General features: G+C 34.8%; 1 protein-coding gene across 4 annotated transcripts in view; it reads right to left on the reverse strand.

Annotated features, from left to right (window-relative positions):
• Trpm7 (transient receptor potential cation channel subfamily M member 7) overlaps positions 1 to 18,522 on the reverse strand; it is a 98,898-nt gene that overhangs the window by 24,152 nt on the left and 56,224 nt on the right. For all 4 annotated transcript variants that reach the window (XM_063248631.1, XM_063248617.1, XM_063248626.1 and 1 more), the window contains exons 18-28: positions 18,319 to 18,474; positions 18,102 to 18,245; positions 16,621 to 16,749; positions 15,450 to 15,728; positions 12,750 to 12,924; positions 11,360 to 11,486; positions 9,933 to 10,117; positions 9,104 to 9,236; positions 7,707 to 8,422; positions 3,063 to 3,130; positions 1,739 to 1,798 (exon numbers count right to left, since the gene is read on the reverse strand). In XM_063248631.1, coding sequence (XP_063104701.1) covers positions 1,739 to 1,798; positions 3,063 to 3,130; positions 7,707 to 8,422; positions 9,104 to 9,236; positions 9,933 to 10,117; positions 11,360 to 11,486; positions 12,750 to 12,924; positions 15,450 to 15,728; positions 16,621 to 16,749; positions 18,102 to 18,245; positions 18,319 to 18,474 — 2,172 coding nt within the window. The remainder of the gene's footprint in view (positions 1 to 1,738; positions 1,799 to 3,062; positions 3,131 to 7,706; positions 8,423 to 9,103; positions 9,237 to 9,932; positions 10,118 to 11,359; positions 11,487 to 12,749; positions 12,925 to 15,449; positions 15,729 to 16,620; positions 16,750 to 18,101; positions 18,246 to 18,318; positions 18,475 to 18,522) is intronic.

Below are 18,522 nucleotides of genomic sequence, written 5' to 3' on the forward strand. Positions count from 1 at the left end.
TCAATACATTTCTCTTGGACACCTAAGGAATATTGCTTTGGATTGGGTTTTTTGAGGTTGGGGACTTGACAGCTTTCTTCCTGATTTGAATATTCATTAACAAAGATTTCTGCTCATTATTTGTCAAACTTCAATTATACTTCAGTTTTAATTTACTTCGCTAAAGAACTTCAAAAATCTCTTTACAACTTCCCTATTTTCTATTATTTATACATTTGGAAAGCCCTAATGGCTTACTAAACATTTCTATTTTCTATGATTTGATATTTACATTTAACGCTAGAATTCGTCCAAGCCGATAAAGCAGTATGAGAATAAAAGCAGACTTTTCCAAATTTTTAATCAACCACCCATCTGTATTTACTCAGAAGGCATTCTTCTCTTCCTTATTCTTCTAGGTCTGCTAAAATGTTCTGCTAAACATTCATGTTTCTTCTGTTCTAGCTGCAAGCAATTTGAGTATCTAATAATTAATTCTCTTGCCTTTTTACCTATTTATTTTTCCAGATGAAGCACAATGACAAATCTGACTGTACTTTGCTGTTTAATTTTAGATGTTTTTCCTGGAACCAGCTGTAGTTATTTCCTGTTTACTTTAGGTACTTTCCTTAACATACTCTTAGGAACAATCAGTGTCTCAGAACCACCTATGACCAGAGATTTTACACTGGAACAGATGGATTTCATTCAAGGTATTTGCAAGTTATCTACAGACCCTCTGAAGAAAAATCTTGGGCCAGGGATTTAGCTCAGGAGATCAAGTGCTTGTCTGGAAAGTGTGAGTGTGAGGTCTTTTGAGTTTGACCCCTGGTACCAAAAAAAGGGGGAAAAAAAATCTTGTATGTGTGCATTTTTAGAAAGGTGGTCTACACAAATAATTAACAATTCAAGGACTCTGACCACCGTAAGGCCAAACACATTATCCTATTGTAGTTTGAATTATTTTTCCTAAGTAAATTATTCAAAATTTACCCATGAGCTTGGGCTGCAGTTAAGCAGCAGAATTGTTGTCTACCAGGCATGGCCCTAGTTCCATCACTAGTACCAAACCAAAAATCTATAGCCACCACTTTTCTGCTACTTCACAGAAACCCAAACCTTCTTGCTTTCATCAAGAAGTTTTCTGCTTACTAAAAATTTTTAACAGTCTTTTATCATTAAAAGGTGAAATATGTTAAGAACTACTGTTTTACTCTTTGTTATTTAGTGTTTTTGTGTGCTAAACTATATTCTTTGTATATCAAATGTTTCACAACAGCAAAATGATGCTACCAGAGTGTGGCAATATAATAATTACATGGTTACATAGCTACAGGAAAAAGAAAACCTACTAGTTTAAATAATTCCAGATTGTACATAGCTTTACCAGGACTTAAGGTCCACAAAAAATTTCATTTGCCGGTAACATCTACTTCCACTGAAACGTAGTCAACAAAAAACCTGAATGTAATGCAGACATACTATATCTCACATTATACTAATTATCAAACCAATACTGGTAGTTGTTTTTTACACTTACTTTTTCTTATTCCTATATTTTTTCATGTATCACGAAACACATGCACTCAACTCATTTATTTAGCTCTCTCCTTTGAAATTATAACAGAAAATTCAGATATTTACAAGTATGTCACAGTTTTATGATCAGTCCATTGAACTTATGTGATTTCCTCTACCTAAGTGTGTATGCATATGTTAAGCTCAGTTTCTGATTCCCAGGTACATTAAGGAGACGTACCTGATATCTAGGCATCTCTGAATATTCTATAATCATATTTCTTACATCATTCTGCAAATCCTATTAGAAGAAAATCATGTTAACTATTTTCAAATAAAGGCAAAGATAAAAAGGAAAAAACCCCATAACACCTCAATTTGCATATAAGCAATTAAACTCTAAAACAATGTCTAGTAGACATAAGGTAATCAACTTAGTATAATACTTTAATCAGAATATCATAAATGTTAGTGTAAATATCAAAGTTCATTAATGTCTATCTTTTATATGTGGGGGAGTAACATGTCATGTTGGCAATTACACAATTAACTTTGGATACAAGAAACCACCATTCACAGAATCTCTTAAGTCTTGGTTCTAGTACTGGGTGAGAAATGTACTAAGTGAGAAAGATTTTTGGAGAAATTTTTATATTTGCTGTATTTATTAATCATTTCAACAATGTCAGTTCTTTAAGGACTAAACAATTAACACTTTTCTAAATCCTCTTAATTATTCTTTAGCTGCTAACTAGCTACAAGCAATTTATGAAAGCAACAGTTAAGGAAAAACACATTTTTGGCAGTTCTTCTCTACATTTTAAACACGCCAGCACTGGAAATCCTGCACTTGCACACTGTACACAGGTTTTTGTTACATGACAGCCAGTACCATGCTCTAATAAACTGTGAGGCCTGGAAAAAGAGTTCAGCTTAGTACTAAGTCAACAGAAAATGAATAGAGAAAAGCATGTCTAAAAAAAAGAACTATTACACAAGTTTTGGTTTTGAAAACCCAAGTTATATACACATTATTCCCCTTGAGTTAGGTATAGCTTCAAATATTTAAAACATCATATTGATGATGGTCCATTAAAACTATATTTTTATCAAAAAAAAAAAGTTGTAATTCTATTTTCTATTTTTCTTCCCCCAACAAAAGCAGCTTGACTTTATTGCAGGAGACTAGGAAGAAGCAGGGCCAGCATGATCTCTGCAGGTCTCCATCACTGAGCAGAAGTCCAGGTCTGTCTGGAAACTAGATCAGTAGTAGCCTGTGCTCTTCAGTCCACCATGTGGGCTATGAGGGGCCCAAGTAGGAGAAAACAGCCTTCCTGTTTTACTCAGGGTTGCCAGCAGGGGATCCACAGGCTCTGTGATCAGAGTCAATGCAAACCTTCTTGCTGGGCAGTTAATGTTAAACTCAACTGCTCCCAGCTTGTTGAGATCATAAGAGACCAGCTCTGCATATGACCAGGACTGAGGCCACAGCAATGACCATGCCTCTATTCTGAACTATCAAAATAATAAAATAAATTGAGTCATGCTATTATAATATGACTTACAGGTAACAGCTCTCTTGTTTTGTTTGATGTTTCTTTACACCTTTGTAAATCCATGCTATCCCTGTGCCCTTTAACAAGAAAATAAGTGAATAAATAAGTAAAAGATTCCAATAAAAGGTTTTTTTCTGTATTAACATAATAACCAGTATCCAAAGTCAATATGTTAAAAAAACAAACAAACAAATAAAAACGGCTTTTCTATTCTCCAATAACACAGGTGGGAAAGAAATCAAGCAAACAGTATTATTGAAAATAAACACCTAGGAATCCATCTAAACGAACAGGCTGAACATCTATACAATGAAAATTATAGAACACTGAAAACAATCCTAGAAGGTGGAAAGATATCCCATATTCATGGACCTATAGAATTAGTATTGTCAAAATGACTGTATTACCAAAACAATCCATAGATTTAATGTAATCCTAATCCAAATTTTAATGACATCCCTCATAGAACTAGGAAAAACAACCCTAAAACTCACGTGGTAACAGAAAATACCAAAAATAGCCAAAGCAATCCTTAGCAAAATTCTCAAGGCGGGAGGCATCATAATCATAATACCTAATTTCAGATTAAACAATAAAAACCATAGCGACAAAAACAGCACATGGTAGTACTTGCACAAAAGTAGACATTTAGACCAATGCAACACAATAGAGGAAACAGACAAATCCATACAACCTGATGCCTGACAACAGGAGCCAAAAATGTTTGTTACAGCCTCTTAACAAACAGTGCTGGAAAACTGAATAGGCACATGTAGAAGACTGAAATCAGATCCCCATGTTTCATACTGCACTAAACTTAATTCAAAATGTAACAATACACCTATCTATTAAGACCTGATACTTTCAAACTAATAGAAAAAACACAGGAGAAACACTTGACACCAAGGTACAGGCAAAAACTTCCTGAACAGGACCACAGTAGCACAAGAAAAAAATATCAAGAATTAGTAAATGGCACTGTTATCAAATTAAAAAGCTTCTGGACAACATGGAAAACAAGTGACAGAATGAAGACACAAAAGAGAATGGGAGAAAGTCTTTGTCATCTATTCTTCTGATACAGGATGAACACCTAGAATACATAAAGAACTCAAAGGAAAAAAAACCCTTAAATATTAAATGAGCAAATGAATCGACCAGATGCTTCTCTCAAATGAAGTAATAAAAATAACCAACCTGATTAACATGTTTAGCCATTAAAGAAGTATAAACGACACTGAAATCCCACCTCATTCCAGACAGAATGGCTATCAAGAATACAATTAAGACTGGTGAAGATGTGGAGAAAAGGAACCTTTTACAAAAATGCTGGTGTGAAAGTAAAATTAGTACAGCCACTATGAAAGTGAGAATAGAGGTTCCTCCAAAAAATTAAAAATAAAATTACCATTTAATTCATCCATTCCACTCCTTCATATATACTGAAGATATTTAAGGCAGCACACTGTAGGGTCACCTGCAAATCTGTATTTATCAAGGTACAACTCACAATAGCCAAGTTATGGAAATAGCTTTGTGCCCATCAACAGGTAAATGGATAAAGAGTATGTGGTATGGGGGCTGGGGAATTTAGCGCCTGCCTTGCAAGCAGGCAGTCGTGAGTTCGATCCCTGGTACCGATAAAAACGAAAAAGACAAAAAAAAAAAAAAAAAAAAAAGAGTATGTGGTATATAGCCACAATGGATTATTATTACGCTGTAAGGAATAAAATAGATCAGGAAATGGATGAAACTAAAAAGCATCATGTTAATAAAATAAGCTAGACTTAAAAACATGTATCAAACATTCTTGGGTAAAAAAAAAGATAGTAACATCAGGGCTGGGGATTTAGTTTAGCAGCAAAGTGCCTGCCTTGCAAACATATGGTCATGAGTTCCATCCTCAGAACCAAAAACAACAAAAAAAAGATGACATCAATTCAATAGATAAAGAGTATAGAGAAAACAGGGAAGGATGTGTTTGTTAGAAACACTAATAGGGGAAAGATGATCACAATGAATGAATGTATTGAAATCCACTGTTTTGTACACTAAGCACTTAAAAATGAGCAAAAGAAAACATTGTAATTTTCAAATGCAACACTATTAGGCACAGCACTGAAAATGCTACATTTCTGTGAAGCTCCAAAATACATTATGTTCCCTTACCATAAAAACAAAGACGTTGTCTAAAGCTTATAAAAATAACAAATTACATTGTTTTTCAAATAGTTTGCTTTGCATATGCATTAGCTCTTCTGATAAATAACACTGAAAACATTTGCAAAGAAGCACGCAAAGCTGGGTTTAAATTAAAAAATAAAAGCCAAATACCTAAGAGAATTCAATGTGATAAAAATAGCTTGAAGTTCAAAAGAAAAGCAGAAAAATCACTATTATTAATAACAAAATATAAAGGCTATATATACATATACCCAAAATACACTAGGGTAGCTGGGCTGCAAGTTTTAAAGATAGACTGGGTGCAGTGGCATATGCCTGTAACCTCTGTACTCAGGAGGCTAAGGCAGGAGGATTGCTATGAATTCAAGGCTTGCCTAGGCTACATAGTTCAAAGCCAGCCTGAACTGCATAGGGAGACCCTGTCTCAAACTGCCCCCACCAAAAAAATTAGGGTACATTCTACATAGGCATCTGGAGTTAATTCAATGAACTCCAGATAGCCTTGCAGTATAAATCAGCACATTCAGTACTTAGGTAATTTGCCAGGCAAGCCTTAATGTGGATATTACTTTACATGGGCTTAATTGACATATCCTCTACACACTCCTTGATGGTCCATGACTAGTTACTGGGAGGCTAGAACAAGTGTTAAAGGTAAGTGTAGAAACAAACTGAAAAGTTTCCCACCCGAGGGAAAAAGTCAAACCTGAAAAAGACAGAGGCCCTCATCTATACCCTACCTAAATATTAATATGATTATGCTCCAAACTACCCAAGTATTTCCAAGGAACTCTTTAATACTTTAACTTACTATTTTTTTTCTTTTAAGACAGGGTCTCATTACACAGTTCAGGCTGTCCTTGAACTATGTACCCCAAGCTGGTCTCAAACACATAGGATCCTCCTGCCCCGCCTTTCAAGTGCTGGAATTACAGGTATGTGCCACCATGCCCAGCAAATAGTTCCATCTTTAATGATGCATCCAGAGATGATTAAAATACACTTCCCACCAAACTGTAGGAACTCAGCTAACTCTTCACTTACTCCTTCAACATATGTATGGGCACTAAACATGCTTAATTATCCATTACCATTAAAAACAAACTCCCTCAACAGAAAAGTCGTAAAATTATTTTTTGTTTTGTTTTGCCTTCTCTGCTAAGGTTTTCAGAGTCATCTCCTTTACACCATCCTCCCACTCATCCTACAGTCTGGCTTCTCAGACATGTACCAGGTTAGTGGGGGTGACAGGTATAAATGGGCTAATTTTCTAATTGTGTTAAGTATGTTTTAAAGTTTCTACCCCTTATTGACACGACAAAGTTTCAATGACAGAGTGCACATACGATGCTCCTGTAAGATTTTAATGGACCTGAAAAATTCCTATCACCTAGTAACAGCTTGTAGCTTGTGTCTGTGCTGGCACTGCAACAAAAACTGTGCTGCAAGTTGTGTGAAAGTACAGCAATACAATTGCAGTTAGTATGTAATACTTGATATAAATGTTGCTATTATTGGTTTATGTACTTACTGTGCTACATGTCTTACATCACCAAAGGCTACTAAGTTTACTGAAAAACAGTACCCTGTTATACCAGGAGCAGTCTCACATATTTCTAAATGGCCACACTATTTCCATCATCTTGGTTTGTGTGAGCACACTTTGATTTTCACCTGACCAGAATGCCTAGTGTCGCCCCCACTAAGTGACATAAAACTACAGTGATTTTTTTCGGCAGACTCCTGATTTCCATGCTGACCTAATTTAACTGGTTCACCCTCAAAACTGTCCTGACTTGGATAAAAAATTATATGGTTACCCTACTTATTTATACTAGTCTCTGCTGTTGTTTCCAATCTCTCCTGTACCCTTTTATTGTTCTCTAAGCACCTAATGCGTATGAGTCACTGAGATTCTTTCAAGAGTTGATCAAATTCAACAGAAGGTAAATTAGAAATCAAAAGACAACCCAGCCAGGTGCAGTGGTGCACAATTGTAATCCCAGCACTCAGGAGCCTAAGGCTGGCGAATCACCACCAGTTCAAGACCAGCCTGGCCTACATGTAGTGTGTTCAAGGCCAGTCTGAACCACATAAGATACCTTTTGTCTCAAAAAAAAAAAAAAAAAAAAAAAAAAAAAAAAAAAAAACACCACAAAACAAAACAAAGACAAGTCGGACCCAAATAAGCTTTCATTTGTATATACACATTGCTAGCTAGAATAACGAATAAAAATAAACTTATAGCTAATTCTATCATACCATTTTAATTACTATAGATTTTACTGTTATTATGGTAAAATGTGCCAAATAGGTGTACACCAGTATCTCTTACAGCTCAATTTATTTCCTCCACTTCTAGTTTCATTTAAAATCTTTACAATAGTATGAAAATACACTTCACTTGTCACATTTTTAAATAGCTAGTTACTTTTTGCTAGGTGAAATGTAACTATTAACCAAACTTACCTACAAATGCTCCAAACTCTACACTGTCTCCTTGTATAGCTTTTGAGCACACAGTTTCTTGATCTTTGGTTACAGTTTCCAAGAGGCTTTTGCAACTTGGCTGGGATGGTGTACTAACAGAAAATTTGGTTGGTGGGGATGAGAGATGTGGTGTGCTATTAGGTGAACTGCCCAATTTTTGATTTTTATTAAATAATTTTAAGATTTCTACCCCATGTCGTCTCCGTCGCAGTTCAGAAGGAGAAATAGCACTTGGAACTAAGGCACCGCAAGAGGAACCAGCCTCTGAAAAATGGAATTCTTTTCTCTGGGGTATGACAGGTAAATCTTCACCAAATATGTTACTTTCTGGATCTTTTTCATCTTTCATAAAAATATTACAAAGAAAAGGATTATTACTTTCAGGATCACCTTGAGGAAGAGAAGAGCTAAGTGTATTTCCAACACTGTGCTTTTTCCATACAGAAGGCCTTATGGGACCATCATCAATAAGGTTTTGAGCCAAATGTTTAGAAATACTCAATTCTCGTGTGATCTCCTTATGAATTTTGCTAGCTTCTGAAACTCTCTGGGCAGTGAGAGTTTTTAATGTGTCTACTGTCAGAGCTGAAAGATCCTGCAAATGGCCAATTTGAGAATCTAATGACTGTAATGATCTTTTTATGTAGTTGACACGATCTCCAACTTCTTTAATCTGAATGCACATCTGTTCCACTCTGCAAAAGAAAAATAGGTATCTTATAAATGCTAAAAATTAATGTAGAAATTAGTTTTTAGTCTTAATAAATGATGGTAAAACAAATTTTGCATATACTCCAAAGTTATAAAAACATGGTATTTTGAATTATTTACAGAATGTGTTAGAACTAACATTACTGTTAATTACCTCCAAACCATTACACTTCCAAGATGCAGCAAAGTCATTAAAACAGACTTTAAAATTGTGAGACAGTTTTCCTTTCTTCTCCCTCAGTAGTGCAGAATACTAATTCTATTCTTTTAAACCACAATTACGGTTGAAAGATAACAAGAGGAGGGAGCTATGGTGCAAGTGGTTAAGCACCTCTGCAAGACCTCGGATTTGATCCCAGTGCATGTGGGTGTGCGGAGGCAGTAAGACTGCAAGGCTAAGCCTAGTATGCGCAGTTTTTAGCAAGACCCTGTCTCAAAATAAAAAGTACTGTGTATGTAGCTCAATGTGAAGACAGTATCACAAAAACAAAGAAAACAAAATCAGGAAAATAACTGTGTGATATAAAGTAGTAACCTAACCATTATGCAATATAAATTACTTAATTTGTTTTAACAAAACACACTGAACAATTACCATGCGCAAGAGACATAACTAAACAATTCTTTCTGACACACCATCAAGTATAATTAAAGAGCTTCTGAACCTTTCAAAAGTGACACGGATTCTCTCTTCACTCCCTGAATGAAATTTGTCATCTTTTTCATTAAAATACATCTCAACACATTGTTCTTCAAAATCATGAAGTTTCTTTTGATCTTCTTCTGTTAGGAAAAGTTCTAAGGAAGAAAAAAATGAAAACTATTATGAAGGGTTTTTAGGTTCTTAAACTTTAAACCCCAACTCTTATGAATTATTCTGTATTTTTTCCTTTTTCTACTATTACGCTTCTAAAGCACTGAAGTTTTTTTTGTTTTTTTTTTAACTTACAGAGTAGTGTCAGGTACTTTCTTCACTTGTGATTCCTGTTTCCCACACTACATCCTTCCTTTGTCTCTTTCTACCACCAGAGGAGTAAGAACTAACTTCATAGAATAGTGATCACTAAGCACTATTAGACTTCATGTTAAGCACCCATAGTTAATGTTAAGTACTTAGGTGATTAGTTTCAGGAAATATACAGTATGTACTATAATCTGGTTGTTTACAGGACAGTAAAAATGGTTTCTAAAAAACACGGCTGAAGTGTTACAGTTTACATTAATATTTTAACAAAAACAAACTGAGATGGCATCTTCTAAAATGAGCTTCAACATTGTACTGTAATTACTTTTCAAGACATCAAATAGCACTAAAAATTCCTTTATGTATAGGTAAATTTAATAAGTCTTCTCATCTTCAAACAAGGGGTCAAAATAAATAAATAAATAAAAGTCTTCACAATAACCTTAAAACAATTAAACGTTCCTAATAAAATCAATACCAATACAGCACTGAGATGTGATAAAACATTTACCTTGATTTACTGTACTTACTTGGTCCATCAGAAGTCTTATCTTTCTTTCTTCTCTTACAGATGCAACAAAAGAGGGAAACTATATGACTAAGAATGATAAGTGGAGGAGGCAGAACTGGTTTCTCATGATAAGCCATAATAAAATGGTAACGCTGGTACTTCCACACAATATTGGAAATTGCCTTTACTTGTAAATACACATTGCTAGAATAACAAGAAATTTTTTAAAAACTTAAGTTAATTATATTTTAACTACTAAAGGCTTTACTGTAATTCTGTAATACATTAGAACTTAAGAGTATTCTTCTATAGGATGAGATTAAAAGGTAAATGAAAACTGAAAAATATACATGCAGGAAATGGAAGGAAAAAGTCAATACTGCTGAGGACCTTAATAAGAACCTCTCAGAAAAAAGGGGCAGAAGGAAATACTGAAATTTTAAGGCTTAAAAGATTATAGAATAGTCAAAACATAAAAAACTCTCTATTAATAGTAATCAAATGCAGACAATCACACTTTACTATCAAAATGACAATTATTGTTGGGTGCAGTGATGCACATCTGTAATCCCAGCACTTGGGAGGCTAAGGCAGGAGGATCATTGCGAGTTCAAGACCAGCCTGCACTACAAAGTGAGCTCAAGGCCAGCCTGAACTGCACAGTGAGACCCTGTCTCAAAAAAGACCCCATCTGGGGCTGGGGATTTAGCTCAGCGGCATAAGCACCTGCCTTGCAAGCAGGCGGTCGTGAGTTCGATCCCGGGTACCGATAAAAATGAAAAAGACAAAAAAAAAAAAAAAAAAAAAAAAAAGACTCCATGCCCCAAAAAAGGCAATTTTAAAAAGTAATGATACCTAGTTTTAGTACGAAGGTGGGGAGCCAAGCCTCAGTGCAAGAAGTCCTAAAAGTAGGTATCTCTAACAACTTGAAAAACATTCCAAGAAATATATGGTTTATGTTTGTTAAAGAAAAAAAAGACAGATGTACATCTAAACATTAAGGGTGCGATTAGTGATGTTGTTTTTTTTCTGGGTTTTGTTGTTGTTGTTGTTGTTGTTTTTTGTGATACCAGGGATTGAACTCACGACCTCGCACTTGCCAGGCAGGTGCTTATGCCACTGAGCTAAATCCCTGGCCCTAGCAATGAGTTTTGTATTCTTTTGTTTTCCATACTGAATCTGCATTCCTTGGCAATGCAGACAAAACCCCAGAAAAGGATTGAATTTAAGAAAGAACTGCATGTTGAAAGATAGAAGTCTAAAATTCAGAATTCATCTGAGTTGAAAAAAGCATCACTTCCTCCTTGAAATTTTTTAAAGACAATTTTATTACTGTAGGTTAAGGTTCAATAAAACTTTTAGACTTTAACATCTGTATAAATCAAAATGAGTGGCACTATACTGTGTATCAAATGATTATAATAGACAAATGAATAAGACTCTTACTTGAAAAATGCAATGAGAAGATTAACCATAATGATATACTGTACAAAGAGGTAGACTGCTTGAAGAAATGGAGTCAACCATGTCCCAGGACCACAGATTTGAGAGACAACGGAATCATTTGCACACACTTTAGGAAAAAGAAGAACAAAGTTAAACATCGAAATTGCCATTAATCAGTGCTTATTTATTTTACTTAAAGAAGTTTGGACCCTACACAACTCTGTTTCACAGACTCCAGCAAACACCTCTGGACAAGCAGCAGGAAGAACTGCAGCTTAAAAGTATTGCTAAAGGGCCAGGGGTTTCACTCAGTGGCACAAGTGCCTGCTTGGCAAGCACAAGGTTGTGAGTTTCATTCCCCAACACCAAAAAAATATTCCAACAGCAAAGGGTTTCACAGGGATGTGGGTGCTCTATGTTCTACTACCGTATCTGACCCAAGTCCATTTAGATATTGGATATTCTCTTTGAGGCTGGATTTTGGCCTTAGGACCACTAAGGAGGAAAATGTTCTTAGACTCAGCCAAGAGAAGGGGAGGGAAAGAAGGGAAGGGAGGAATAAATTATTAGCATTTAGTACTTTATTATTTCAAAATATAAACATTGCTGAAATTGTCATTTTAAGATCATTTTACTCTTAACCAAGAATTAAAATGTGAATAGCAACAAAATCATCCATGGCTGAACAGGCAGAGGTTTGTTCATTAGCTTACCCAGAGAAAGAACTCACACATTTTCAGAGAAACCTGAAATTAGTCATCCCTATAAAACCCAACAGGCTGTGAGCTCTGCAAGATTCACAAGGGGTCAGATCAGGATTTCTGCCCCTTACATTGTCTGACTCCTCACTATCCAGTCCACGTGACTGGTAGGCCTGGGCTGATCACACCCGTCCTGTCTCCTGGCAGTAACCTTCAGAACACTGAAGCCACTTCAGCTAATGAGACAAGACAGGTTCAAAAGGGGATGCCTTGGAGGGAATCCTCCAGATTCCCACAGATAAATCGTGTCCTTTGTCCTGTATTGACAGTCTTTTCTGAGGAGAACCTGCATACACCAGACACAATCATCATAAGCACTGAGAGAAAACAGAACGAGGGTCCTTAGTGATGAACTCTGTGAGCTTTCCAAAGACCACTCAACCTGAATTTTCTCCCATGTGATTAATAAATGTCTTCAGTGTTTAAGACAATGCAGGCCAGGTCCCCATTATTTGTAAGTGAAAAAATTCTAAAACATTTGTTAACCAGTTACATTTTGTTTCTTCTGGGGTTAACTACTGTTGGTTGTAGGTCTTAGGTTTTAAGTATAATTTCAGAAAACATGCAATTTTAATGCAATAATGACTTTAAAACATAAAATAGATGACTTTGTAATCATAAACTCTTACCATCAATTTCGTATGCATAAACTTCACCAAAAATCATCCAGTATGGATGAAAAACTATATCTTTAGCAAGGGTCCAAGATGGTGCTTCATGAGGATAAAGTATTGCCTTTCTGGGAACACCAAAACTAAGTAATACAAGAGCCATAATCACTACAATGTAGAACATATTGGCTACCTGTTTAAAAAAAAAAAAGGCACTGTTACCAAACACTTTAACAAATTTTCACCTTAAAAAATGTTTCTAATATTCTGATAGACAACCAAAACCTGTGATTTTCTTTGTATTTTTGATAACAGCATTCAGAGAAATTTCATCACTACACAAACTCTGTTAGGAAGATTGTGTTTTTAAAAAAGAAAAATCTATGGTCTGGGGATACAGCTCAATGGTAGAACACTTGCCTAGTAGTATGTGTGAAGCCATAGGTTCAATCCCCAGCACTGCAAAACATGAAATAACACTGAAAAAAATAATCCATGCTTATACCTTGCTTATAATAAACTATGTTACTGATTCAAAATGGAATTTGTGGGGGCCGGGGATTTTGCTCAGCAGGGTAAGCACCTGCTTGGCAGGCCCGAGGTCACGAAGGCAAGGGGAGGGAAGGAAAAGGAAGGGGACGGGACGGGACGGGACCGGGACCGGGGACGGGGGAAGGGGGAAGGGAAAAGGGGAAAGGAGGACAGGGGACGGGGATGGGGACGGGAACAGGAACAGAAAAGGGAAAGGCAAGGCAAGGCAAGACAGCATTATTCTCCACCTGTCCCAAACCTAATATCCTCCCACACAGCCTTGTCCTGGATATGAATAATCTAGAAGCAAAACAAAATAACAAACTGATTTATCAATATGAGCACTGAAAAATAAGTGGCACCTTTGCAAGTCAGGTAGTCTGAAATTCTATAATTAAAACAAAATTGAGAAAGAGACTAACTGAGCAATTCATCTAATAAATAGACAAATTTTGTTATTAAATTACAATGCAAATCTGGACATCCTTTAAAAAAAGAACTAAAGAAATTAAGATACTATTTTAATTTCTATCTTTAATCCTTATTTATTTCGGTTTATAAGCTCCCAGCATTTATATCGAACAAAGTGACTGCTTTTTACCCTAAAAAAACCCCACAATATTCATCTATAAATAATAACCTCACAGAGGAGAACAGCCCCATGAAGGCCAAATGTCAACATTTACAATAAATCTGATCATTTTTGCATATTCTAAAAATGAGTATACAAAATGACAATAAAAAACAGAAGGCAGAAGTATCAAAGGCAAGATAAAAAATATTAAATTTGAGAAGAGGGGTAGGGCTCTTCAGTGGTTTCCTTGTATTTTCATTCTCTGTAAAGAATTCAGACTGCTCACTTTTCAGGGACCTGTATAATCCAGACTACATCTTGTCTAGACAACTTGCCTGCCATTAACTATTCCCTATTCTAAAAGAAACTCCAGTCGGGCTGGGCCTTTTTCACTCACATCGATCTTGAATTCTCTTTTCCTATGAGTTATAATATTCCCTATTCATTAATTTACTCAATAAGCAATAATGTTATAATTTTTAAATTTATCATCTATTAAAGACATAAAAATACAAAAAATCTTAATAAAACTTTCAAAATAGGGGTAATCTTCAGTATTTTTATGTAGTTTTTAAAAAACATTTAATTGCTTTGTTCATCCAATGACAAATCTTTATTGAAGAGAACATGATATATGAAGGCACTGTGCAAGGAACTAGAGAAATAGACGTGACCAAAACTAAACAAGGTTCCTATTCCAAGCAGTTTATAATCTAAGGAAAAGGTAAATCCAGTGAGAATGCAGTTTAAAACTTAGACAAAGGGGACACAGGAGACAAACCTGATCTAGTTAGATGAGACCAAAAACAACTCGCCTGAAAAAGAAAATTGGAATTGTGATCTGAAGGATAAACATTAAAGTCATTTGTCAAAAAAGCTAAGGATGTAAATATAGATGAGGGTGATCATTCCAAGTAGAAAGAACATGTGCTATGCTATTCTGGTAGCAGCTATGTCAAAACATAGAAACTTCTAAGGCAGACCTTGGTATGTGGCCCAGGCTGTTCTCTGTAACTCCTGGACTCTCTAAAGCTAGGATTAAAGATATATGCCACTGTGCTGGCTCAAAAAACAGGGGAGAGGGAGTGTGCAGAGACAAACTGATCAGGACTTACGGATTTTATATACTCTAATCTCTTGGAGCTATTTTTAAAGAAATCACTAGAAACCCACTAAAGTGAGAAAAGTGACATATTCATATTTGCATTCTGGAATAATCACTCTAGCTATACTGCAGATTGAAAACAAGCCAGGGAAATTTATATTTATATTTATATTTCTTGACTATTAAAAGAGCTAGATGATGTGGTTTGATCAAGACAGCAGTAAAGATAAGAAATATATAGACAAGTTCACATTTTGCATTCTGATGCCAAATGCTCATAAAAGTAGCACTATTTCATTATAACACAAACAAAATGCTCTAAGCTTTTCTTACACTTTAAAAAGTTAATAATATACCCTTAAGGAACAGAAGACTTAGAAGTATTAAGCAAATAAACATGAAATAACAGATATTCACTGGCTGGAGGAAAAGTATGCTAGTAACACATTTTTATGATTTTTAAGAAACAATAAAACCCAAGAGTAACTGCAGACAACTCTCAACTTACCATTTTTCCAATCATCATTACATAAGGTCCTGCCTGTTGATTTACAGCTAGAAAATCTAGCAAACGCACATACCAAAATATTATATTAAGACAATAAATTAATCTTCCAGCCACAAAAACATGATTATCATATGCATTTGCAAAATTCCATTTTGCTCCAAATCTCAGTCCAAATCCAATGAAGAAAGAAATTATGGCAATTGTATCAGTGATATTGAAATAATCACTAAACCACACTTTAATCTTCTGGCTTATTTTTCCAGCCTCAGACATAAATATCTAAAGGTATGAAGAAATAAAAAGGTCTTAATCAATTTCTTATTAAAATATATACTGTATTCAATTATATCACAGTAGAATTTTAGCTAGTTTATTAGTTTCCAATTAATTAATTTTTATTTTGGCATTTCATGGTACATTTAGTCAACAAAACATTAAGACAGCAGAGATAAGTATATCTTATAAAAAACGATTTGCTCAATCAAAGTCATCCAACAAGTCTTGTAGTACAGCACAGGTCTCCAGAAATGCTTTTAAAAAGTTGGTTCACTTAGAATCAAAGAAATACTTGGGTAGCCTTGCAGCATTTTTCAAAGATGCCTTATTCCAGAAAATAAATAGCTCACTCACTTAATTAGTTATATTTCCCAGCTTATTTAAAACAAACACATGTAATAACTGGCAGTCTTAAGTACTTAAAATGAGTAATTCATTTTATAAAATAAATTTTTATAATGCTAAATGGACATGAAATACTATGTGCTTTACTCTGCAATTTCATGTGTTCTTTAAATGTAAAGCAGAGACATGAAATAATACAAAAATATTTATGCAAATGTATTCATTATAAAACAACATTAATATAGATACTTAAATAGAAAATATAAAAATGCATTTAAGGACAAAACACTCTTTCCAAAATCATGACATTACAAAATTTACAATTTAAACTGAAAAATGACAGGTAGCAGTAAATCTAAGTAACAACTAGTGGGCAATGCAGTACATTTCAGTGACCAGTGCAATACAATAGCAGTGAGACCATCTTAACAGGCTATAAGGATATTTAATGCCTTTTGATAAGTGGGAGAAAGCATAATATTATTACTGAAGAAATAAAACACAATCTAGGCTGTGTCAGAGACAAATTAAAGAAAAAGGAAAGACATACCTCTCGAACTTTCTCAATGGCATAGGTAAAAATATAAGCAATAACAATCCATTCTTGAACTGAAGGTAAGCGTTCCATTTGTACAAGAACAACAAATGTATAAAGCATCAGAAATCCTAAATACGCCAACTAATAAAAAGAAAAGTTTCCATGAATAAAACTATTAGAAATAAAATTTACTGTAGACATTTTCATATATGCAAAAACTGATACGCACTACAGCTGGTGGGGGAAGCAGGGAGCCAGAAGAGCAAAGGATGGAAGAAAGGGAGAGAGGGAGACATTCCTGTGGCCACGTGGTTGGCTGTAGCCTTTCACATGATTGCAAATGTAAGAAACCTGCATTTCCATTAGTGGTGAAAGAATCTGGTCATGACATTAACTGAGATTTGCATTGTCAACATCTAGGAAGGATGAAGGAGAAATATTCATAGTAAGAAGGAAACTAATAAATTAACCTCTCAGGACAATAGGCCCTGTGTGAGTAAGAAAGCAATACTTAAACAGTATCTGAAATGTTCACTGTAGCACAAAGCCTTCTGTACACTTTGGCATCTATCTGATACCAATGAAAATGAAAATAACAAAAACTCCTTAAGAATTTCTCCAGGAAGGGGAGTAAAATCTCATTCTCTCAGACTCTACACCTGGTTAAAAGCAGGGTGATTTTGTACTTTTTTTTTTTTTTTTTTTTTGGTCTTTTTCCTTTTTATCGGTACCAGGGATCGAACTCAAGACTGCCTGCTTGCAAGGGTGGTGCTTATGCCGCTGAGCTATGTCCCCAGCCCCTATTTTTTCAGAAGCAGCCATCCCTGGAAAGTGGCATCAACAAGATAGCCATTTAGAAGTTTCTAGAGTTTATGGTTCTTTCTCCCAATAAAAACAACCAAAACAATAAATCAACAATTATAGTTCAATGGGTGAGTCTATCATTTATGAATATATGTTCTTTAATCTGCTAAGGAAGTCCACTTTTCCATAAAGTGAGAAAAAGCTAATGTGGCAGGTAATCAAGAACATTAATAAAGAAACCAGCCACTATAAATGAAACCAGACAAATCATGTGGGTTACTCTTTACCATCAAACAGGACTATTTTAAAACTTTTGTGGATTATCTGCAAAATCTTAAAGTACAACAAAATTATAATTGTATACCTGAATTTCTTTTGTCAACATCTCACTTGTTTTAGTAGCACTTATAAGTGTCTGTCATTTCCATATTTTTTAAATAAAATTTATTTCCAATTAGAACTAAGATTTGTTGGTATTTATGATTCTAGATATCAGCAACTTGGATAACACTAAGTCAAACTGACTGTTGCTCTCCTAAATGAAAAACACCTTTTTATTATTTAACCTACAAAGAATATGAGCATGGATTCTAGACCAAAGACCCCCTTTTAAAGCATATTTTTAACAAACACTCTACTCTCCCAAGTGCATGGTGTGCATGCACAAAATATGTCATTCAAAAACATACCGTGTTAAACCAGAATTTTACGATTGGCGCATGATAAAAGGCATAAAACTTGCGTGTGAACGGAAGCTTTTTTGATTTTATATGCATTTCCATTTCATTCTTTCCTTCATGACTGTCCAAAATCTTCACTTCTTTAAATATTTCCTAAAATTAAAAAATATATTTACTATTGTATTCATAACAAACCTGCATTTACTTTAAAATTTTTCTTCCTTACCATAGGAATGTCTTCGGTTATGTTTTGAAAGTTGTTTTCACTGTCTTCCATTGTCATCTGATGAGCATCTTGAGATTGTGGAATATGGGACATTTCAGCCTTGGTTTTATATTCTAACATTAATATGGCTGGTGGAACTAAAATGCTTAATATGACCTACAAATTTTAGAAACAAATATCTTTAAATCAATGAACTTTAAGAAT

This window comes from Cavia porcellus, unplaced genomic scaffold, assembly GCF_034190915.1.
Source record: "Cavia porcellus strain 051 isolate PalLab524CR breed Dunkin Hartley unplaced genomic scaffold, mCavPor4.1 scaffold_1, whole genome shotgun sequence".
NCBI lineage: Eukaryota > Metazoa > Chordata > Mammalia > Rodentia > Caviidae > Cavia > Cavia porcellus.